Below are 9,147 nucleotides of genomic sequence, written 5' to 3' on the forward strand. Positions count from 1 at the left end.
TCAGCGCACTTTCCTCTGGAAGAGCAGGTGCAAGATGCCCTGGCGGATCTGCTTTGTCTTCACACTGTAAATGATGGGGTTCATCACAGGAGGGGCCAAGAGGTAGACGTTGGCCATGATAACGTGGACCAGTGGAGAGGCATGCTTGGCAAATCGATGAGTCATAGATACCCCGACCATGGGAACATAGAGCACCAGAACGGCCAGCACGTGGGACAGACAGTTATTGAGAGCCCGGAGCCGCTCTGTCCAGGAGGCTGTGCCCAGGATGCTTCTCAGAATCACTGCATAGGAGAGCACGATGAGCAGAGGGTCCATCACAACGATGAGCAAAACCACAGCAAAGGCATACCAGCTGTTGACCCGGATGTCCGCACAGACCAGGCGAATCATATCCTGGTGGAGGCAGTAGGAGTGGGACAGAAGGTGGGAGCGGCAGAAGGGCAGGCACTTGAGGAGGAGAAGGGAGGGAAGGACAGCCAGGACAGAGCGGCAAAGGATGGCTGATCCAATCCCGCCAATGACTTTGCTGGTGAGGACGGTGGCATAATGCAGGGGGCGGCAGATGGCCACGTAGCGGTCAAAGGACATGGCCAGCAGGACTGAAGATTCCATAAAGGAGAAGGTATGAATAAAAAATACCTGTGCAAAGCAAGCTTCAAAGCCGATTTCCTGAGCGTTGAACCAGAGGAGCGGCATGACGGTGGGCAGGGTGCTGAGGGTGAGCCCCAGGTCGGTCAGGGCCAGCATGGAGAGGAACAGGTACATGGGCTGGCGGAGGGCTGGCTCTGTGCGGATGACCGCGAGGATGCTGGCGTTTCCCACCATGGAGATGGCGTAGAGGCAGCAGAAGGGGATGGAGATCCAGACGTGGGCGCTCTCGAACCCAGGGATGCCCGTGAGGAGGAAGGAGAAGGGGTCTTGGGTGCTGTTAGTCCCCTCAGACATGCTTGATCAATGCAAAACTAGAACCTGTGTGTTTTTCAATAAGAATTTCATTGGTGTTCTATGGCCAGAGAGACATTATCTAGTAAATCTCGACCCCGAATATGTATCTGGATTGTTTTTCAGAGCAATACACCAGTTAGCAGGAACAGCAGAAGCTTGGGTCCTCTTGCCACATACATTTTTCTTTAAAATGACCTTATTTATTCAACTTCCATGCCTGATGCTATGTCCTCAAATTTAGCTTTATGCTTCCTGCAATCTTTTTAGTACATTTCCCAGCAGCTCTTTTATACATGTATGTGGACATATAAACTTAGTTACGTGCTTTTTCTAACTCAAGCTTCTCTCAGCAGTATTTCAAATAACTCTCTAGTAACCAAATGTGCAGACTTACTTCAGTTAATCTCATACTCAACAAACAGAAAAATAAGATGCTGACTTCTTTCTTCTGTTCGGTTAAACGGGGTACTCTTGAGAAAATCAAGTGTGGCCTGGTGTGCTGTTTGAGCAACTCCTGGGACTATGGTGACAATTACTTTTATCTGGAGCATCGATTGGAGTAGGAGGAGACTGGGGGTAAGATCATACCTTCGGTTTGTGGATGTTGAGTTTGATGTTCATAAAACCGCTCCAAGAAAAATGGCACCTAGGCAGACACATAAGGATCCAAGCAAAAGGGACGTCTGTAAGGAGTTTTGGGAGTTTTTGGCATATTGGTAATAGCTGAGAACCTAGAAGTTGATGTCATAATATAGGCAAGAATTTAGGAGGAGAAAGAAGAAGATTGAGGAGAGCTCTATTAAAGAATGAAAAATTTAGCAATAGGGTAGATGTCAAGAGTAAGCCAAGGAAATAGTGAAGGACTGTTCATAGGATTCTGTAGAAAGCAATGAAAGGGGGAGTCACAGAGGCCAAGGATATAAAGGCAGTGGTGCCACAGTGTAGTGTTTGTTCGACCCTCAGTAAAACACATACTGGAAAGCATCTATTCAAGTGAGGGATGTAAATGCCAGGGGTAAGCTTTTGGAAAGGCATTTCACTAGAGTGATGGGACAAGAAGCTAAATTAAAGTGGTCCGAGAAGAGAATTAATAGGAGGGATGCGAGACAGTTTCAGTCGACAACGTATTCTAAAGGGGAAACTATACTGCCCCCTGGGGGTGAAGGGAGATTTTTATTCTTTAAATTAAAAATGAACATACTTTGAGTAAATGAACGGTAACTAAATGTTGGAGTGTACAGAGAAGAAAAACTGTGAGCTTTCTTGTGAGGCAATACACATAGCATTTCATGAGCACCTAGAATTCACGGAGTCTACTCATAATCCCCCTAAAGTGGCCATAAATACCAATATAGGAATCTCTAGAAAATCATTAACCTCAAGAATTAAAACATAACATTGTAAATCAACTATACTCCAATATAAAATAAAAATTGTTTAAAAAATAAACATTACAGAATCTTCCCAGTGGCCTAGCAGGTAAAGATATGGCATTGTCACTGCTGTGGCTCAGGTCACTGATATGGTATGGGTTCCATCCCCAGCCTGGGAACTTCTACATGTAGTAGGTACAGCCTAAATAAATAGGTAAATAAATAAATGTTACTATCTGACCACTCCATGCAAAAAATATTTTAGAATAATAATATAAAATAAAATTAGGGGAAATGGGAAAATAAAGAAAATGATGGAATTTTTCCTTTCTCTTTTTTTCTTAGGGCCACATGTGCAGCATATGGGAGTTCCCAGGCCACGGGCTGAACTGTAGCTGCAGCTGCCTACACCACAGCCACAGCAATGGGGGAGCCTAGTCTCACTGGTGAACTGCACCACAGCTCACAGCAACGCTGGATACTTAATCCACTAAGTGAGGCCAGGGATCAAACCCACATCCTCACGGATACCAGTCGGGTTTGCTATTGTCATGCCAACACAGGCACTGCCTGGAATTTTTCAATTAGAAAGATGTTTTAAAAGGTAAACATTCAAAAACTATGTCTTTGGAAGCATCGATGTAATTTGAAACCTGCTATAGCAAATCTGATCAAGAAAAAGGAATGTAGGCAAACATTTCGAAACAAAACATAATGGAAGCATCAACATCGTAGAGAAACTGCCAATGCCCATGAGAGGTCGCCAATAAAATAGTAGATAATAGGAATTAGAATGTCCTTTATAACTTAAACAAAAACCAAAGACAGGAGGTTTTTAAAACTTCTTAGCCCTGAATAGTAATGAACTTGCTTCATAGAGCCGAGGTATTTGAAACTTATTCTAAAGAACATGCTAATCAGAGAGACGTTTGGTCATTTGTAGAAGCGTAAAGGAAAGATACAAACAGTAGTGGAGCCGTCCAGACCTACCTTTGTGCTTCCTTGTTCCTTCGAGTTCTCTGGGGCTCCTCTTCTCTGCTCTGTGGCTCAGTGTGATTTTATGCTCCTGAAGACCCCAGGCTGGAATGCAGCTGGTTGATGAAGAAACTTCTGGAAGAATCTTATGGGAATATGAAGATTGTCCTCTGAGACCTGATGCCCTAAGGGACAGAACCAGGAAAAATAACAATTGTAATAAATATAACAGTAGCTCATCGTTCCTGTGTGGTACCAACATGTGCCAACAATTGAGCTAGCTGGCTCAAAATGGGAAGATTTTGTTAGGTGATGGGGAAAAGACGTAGCTCAAATCCTGGCAGGTTTTTTATTTATTTATTTATTTATTTTTTTCAGTGCTATTAGATCCCCTTCTTCTCCCTAAAGTATCTTATGCAGTTTTGAGAAGGGCAAGTATGTTGGAACAAAGTTGCCCTTTGCTGCTGTCATCTTGAGTGCGACCAAACTCAGTTTGGATACAGTTTGCAGACTGAAGAAGGCATTCCAGATCTCTTGATGATTCAGACGTCTCAGAGGCAAAATGAGATGCTTCTCTTAGCGTCTTACAGGTATTAGCCTCAACATAACGGTATTCTACTTCTTCCCCAGGAGGAAGTCTCTAGAGATAACTGGCCTAGGAGGTTATCTATGACTTTACTCAGATGACACTTCTCTCCAGACAGTGGAAATCAGCAGCTGCTTAAATATTCACTGTGACTGTCTCTTGTTTTCCACCACCACAGGCACAGGGTTTTTTGCAAATATGGCTCCTCTTTGTGATTCCTCCTGTGTCTGGCTTATTTGGCTTTTCGGCTTTTTTTTTTTTTAGCTTCAGGAAGTTCCACCTCTATACCATTGCAACTGCTTCAAAAGGAACAAATTGATTACAGAGCAGAATATAAGCTATAAATCCTGACAAGGTAGACATCAAACAAAGAACACAATTTGGTTGGTGGGTAGTATTGCACACATTTGGGAAGTGGAATTAGATGTGTGATTACTCCATCTGTAGTAGTTAAGGCTGAAATGACATAATGTAAAGTTGAAATATAAAGTTTCAACATTATGCTTATCACTATAAAGTCTAAATTGTCAGTATTGATAATATAAATAATTCTTAGAGTTGAGGTTGAATGAAAAGATTATGAGCTTTTAAAAAAATCATATTCCCTTTACCTAGATCTATATCTATATTTGAATATTTCCCTAATAAAATGTTTTAAAAGTAAGGCAAACGGAAGTAATGGGAAATCTGTTAATTTCATTATTATTTATAAGAGTTTAGTTGGTACGGTCTAAAGAAATAGGATGCTAAGTATATGTGCTTTTGCATGGCCTACAAGATAAGTATTGTTTCAAGTTTTTTAGATGATTAAAAAAATAAAAGTCAATGACATTGCGACACATGAAAATTATATTAAATTTAAGTTTCAGTGTTCACATGTAAAGTTGTATTGGAATACACTCATGCTCATTTATTTCCAAGTTGTCTATGGCTGACTTCATGCTATCATGGCAGGACTGAGTAGTTCTGAAAAGAGATATATGGCCCACGAAGCCCGAAATATTTATCTCTATCCCTTTGCAGAAAAAAATCTGCTAACTTCTGACCTAAGAGGAAGTGGATACAGAAGATAAGCACATTTCAAAGAAATGGAGATAGAAATATTCCATTATTATATGAAATGATGTTCACTATCGCTCGGAAGAGAAAGTAATTGAAATCAAATTGAGATAGTTTTTTATTCACCATATTATCAAAATCCAGAAGTATTAGAACACATTGACGGGCAGAAATATGATGAAAGAACACTTTCACAATTGCTGAGACTGTTAACAGGTGAGATTCATAGGGAAGGAAATGATGAAACTGTACTTATCTAAATTATAAATACACAAAGAAGCTCCTTGCAGCCGCAGGCTCTGCTGAATGATAGCCCTTCCATTACAGTTAGTGAGTTCTCCATTCATTTCACCCTTGTTTTTAGTAACATGCTTTCTGGGTACAGAACGTACACTGGTATTCAGTCTTTCAGTAGGTGGACGACACCACTCCGTTGGGTTTTTTTTTCCTCCCTTTATTTTTTTACTAGGAAATCAGAAAAAGAGTTGCTATTCTTCATACTGAAAATATGCTGGCTTGATGGCAATGTCTTTATTTTCTCTGACTTCTTTTAATATGTTCTCTTTATTTTTGTTCTTCAGCTGTATAACTATGAGGTGCCTAGGGCTGTTTGTATCTTTGGCTAAGATATTATGTCAGTTTTGAGAAATATTGTTCAACTGTTCCTTCTGCCTCAGGATACTCTCCTTCTGTGGCTCTTATTACACGTGCACTTAACTTTCCCAGAAAATGCCATACATAAGTTTATATTTTCTTTAAATTTTTTTATATGCTTTATGCTTTCAACTCTGTATAGCCTGGAAATACTCTAAAATATCTTCCTATGTCTTGGATTCTTTCTTCAATGGTGTCTAATATGATTCAACTCAATCCAATGAGTCTTTCATTTCAGTTATTTTTAGTTCTGGAATTTCCGTCTTATTTTCATTAGTTTGCAATTTTTTTTCTTAAATTCTACATCTCGTAAATTCAGATCTAGGCTATCTTAATCACCACTCTCTCATCTCTGGTCATTTATTGTGTGCCCCTTCCTGGGGGTGTATCTGCTTGCTTTCACTTGATATTTCTAATTCAGTGTTTTCTGCAGAGTTTTGCCATTCGTCAGAGGGCTATGAACCTAGGGTAGAGTTATAGGTGACCGAAAATTCCTAGGTCAGAATCTACAAACCTGGTGGTGGAGTCACAGCATTAACTTAAAAAAAAAAAAATCTTTGGCTATTTTCGACATCCCTACAAAGTAGAACACAAGCAACCATTTAAAAATTAATTCCATATCCAAAAGGCTTATTTCTGTATGAGAGTGTTACAAAGTTTATTTAAAATTGGTTCTAAATACCATTTCACCTGCTGTGTAGCACTGGGAACTATGTCTAGTCACTTATGATGGAGCATGATAATGTGAGAAAAAAGAATGTGTACATGTATGTGTAACTGGGTCAGCATGCTGTACAGCACAAAATTGACAGAACATTGTAAACCAGCTGTAATGGAAAAAAATAAAAATTATTATGTAAAAAAAAATACCATTTCAGGAAATAGAGAGTAGAACTCTGTAGTGGTAGAAAAAATTATTCCTAAGCTCCATGAAGGAAGGGACCTTATCTCTCTTGTCCCCACCTTATCTGTAAGGGTCTAGATTTGTGGAACGAATGAACAGAGATTGATTTGTGCCTGACCTATTGAGCGTGTTCAATTAATTATACCTGACTGACTACTAAGAGGCTCCACACAACTGCAGTTCTTTCTTAGTGGACAGTACAGTTTAAGGGTTAATAGCTTAGAAGCTGGAGGGCTAGCTCCTGAATGTGTTGATTTTAGCAAGATGCTTACTGTATCCAAGCATCAGTTTTCATCTGAAAAATAATAATTGCATTAAACTATCTCATGGGGTTGTTGTGGGGAGTAATATGAATTGCTTAGTATACATTTCCATCTCAAAAGTCTTCCTTCCTTTCCTTAAAAACATAAATGTAGAATGTTTACATTATTCCAAATATCTCCAAAGGAATATCCAATTAGACAGAGAATATTAATATCCACAGGGAGATGCGTGCCTTTTTGAAAGATTCTGTGTCACGGGTGGGAGGCCTTCAGAATTTGCATAATGAACAAGATTTATAAGCTCTGGGACTCCCAGCTGGGAGCCTTGGTGAGAATGGGTGAATGCCACCACAGAGCCGGTACTGGAGGCCTCCTCTGAGCTACTCAGGGTGTCCTCTGGCTACTGAGTTCACGTCCCAATAACTCAACAACATGTCATCCATTTCACTTCCTCCTTCCCTAGAGCACAGGGCTCAGTACACTTTCTCAGGACACCTTCCAACTTCTGATTACTTTGTCCTTATGGGGTGGGGGTTATGTTTTGTAAATAATTCTTCTTGCACTCCTGCTCCACCTATGCAAACTGATGAAAAACCTGTCACACAACATGTTTTAAAATAACATCAGGAGTTCCCGTTGTGGCGCAGTGGTTAACGAATCCGACTAGGAACCATGAGGTTGCGGGTTCGGTCCCTGCCCTTTCTCAGTGGGTTAAGGATCCGGCGTTGCCGTGAGCTGTGGTGTAGGTTGCAGACGCGGCTCGGATCCCGCGTTGCTGTGGCTCTGGCGTAGGCCAGTGGCTACAGCTCCGATTAGACCCCTAGCCTGGGAACCTCCATATGCCGCGGGAGCGGCCCAAAGAAATAGCAACAACAACAACAACAACAACAACAAAAAAGACAAAAAAAAATAAATAAAATAACATCAATTCTTTATACTGTTCTGTCATACATCGTCCATCTCCTCTTGCACCTGTACTCCTGTTAACGGCCAGATTACGCAGAACCTCCTGTTGGATACCAAATTTTAAGGCAACATCATCTGCATAACACGCAAACTGGGACCACTCATGATTACAGAGAAAGTCTCTTTCTCCTTTGCCCTTGGTCTAAACTCTGGCTCTCTTCTCTGATAACATTCGGGCAATGCCACGACAGATGTCCTTGGTCTTAATGCTGTAAACAATGGGGTTGACAATAGATGGGAAGAAGAGGTAAGCACTGGCCATCGTGGTGGGCACCCAAGGGGGCGCACGGTGCCCAAAGCGGTGCACCATAGACAAGCCAATCATAGGCACATAGTACGCCAGCACGGCACAGACGTGTGAGCCACATGTGCTGAGGGCTTTCCTCCGCCCCACGCCCGTGGTAATACTCAGTACAGTGTGGAGTATGAGCCCATAAGAGACCACAATGAGCAGCGAATCTAGCCCAAAAGTGGAGCTGACAATGAAAAGTCCGTAGATATTGTTGCCAGAAATGTCCCCGCAAGGTAGATGGATAAGGTTGGGGTGGAGACAATAGGAATGGGAGAGGGTATTATGGCCACAGAAGGGCAGGCGCCTTAAGAGCATGGGCAATGGGGCCATGAGTATAATGCTCCTCAGCCCAATAATAGCGCCTGCGCCACAAATGCGGGGCGCAGTCAGGATGGCCGTGTAGCGCAGTGGATTGCAGATGGCCACGAACCGGTCCACAGACATGGCGAGCAGCACAGCCGACTCCGTGATGGAGAAGGAATGGATGGAGAACATCTGGAGAAGGCATGCATCAAAACCAATCTCTGTGGCGCCCAGAAGGAAGACGCCCAGCACGGTAGGCAGAGTGGATGCAGAGACACCAACCTCAGCCAGGGCCAACATGGCAAGAAAAAAGTACATGGGCTGGTGTAGAGCCGTGTCTGTCCTGATGACGTGGAGAATGGTGCCATTCCCAAGGAAGATGATGAAGTACAACAAGCAGAAGAGGATGGGTGTCCAGGTGTGCTCTGCCTCCAGCCCGGGGATGCCGACTAGAACGAACGTTGTTGGCAAGAACGCCAAAGAGCTGTTGGCGTTCTTCATGTCGACGTCACCTTCCACGAGATCGGCGCTGCCTTGAAAGTTAAAAATAGTCCAGTGAGACGACGTTATAGCGGAGAAAGCCTCCTGGACACTGAGGAAGAAGAAGACAAAGGTCACAGACTCAGGAGGCCAAGGTCTCATGCCTGAAAATCGAGCGATGGCCACCGTCAGGATGCTCATGGTTTTAAGGAAGTTAAAGTCTCCATCAGAGGCAAGTTCCAGGTTAAGGGAAAAATCATCCAGGAAAATGGTCTGCACCTTGAATCTGCTAAAGAAGAAATGGATGCCCTGTCTTGGTGTGAAATGTCTGAGTCTGGAAAGCT

General features: G+C 42.5%; 2 protein-coding genes across 2 annotated transcripts; both read right to left on the reverse strand.

The window, feature by feature from the left end:
- LOC125111400 (olfactory receptor 51Q1-like) lies at window positions 1-960 on the reverse strand. Its single transcript, XM_047753345.1, has one exon. The coding sequence runs from the start codon at window positions 946-948 to the stop codon at window positions 1-3; it is 948 nt and encodes a 315-aa protein (XP_047609301.1). The 5' UTR covers window positions 949-960.
- Window positions 961-7,870: 6,910 nt separating this feature from the next.
- On the reverse strand, window positions 7,871-8,824 carry LOC125110676 (olfactory receptor 51G2-like). Its single transcript, XM_047752110.1, has one exon. It carries the CDS (start codon window positions 8,822-8,824, stop codon window positions 7,871-7,873), a length of 954 nt encoding a protein of 317 aa, XP_047608066.1.
- Window positions 8,825-9,147: the final 323 nt, after the last annotated feature.

Source organism: Phacochoerus africanus, chromosome 11 (genome assembly GCF_016906955.1).
Source record: "Phacochoerus africanus isolate WHEZ1 chromosome 11, ROS_Pafr_v1, whole genome shotgun sequence".
Lineage (NCBI taxonomy): Eukaryota > Metazoa > Chordata > Mammalia > Artiodactyla > Suidae > Phacochoerus > Phacochoerus africanus.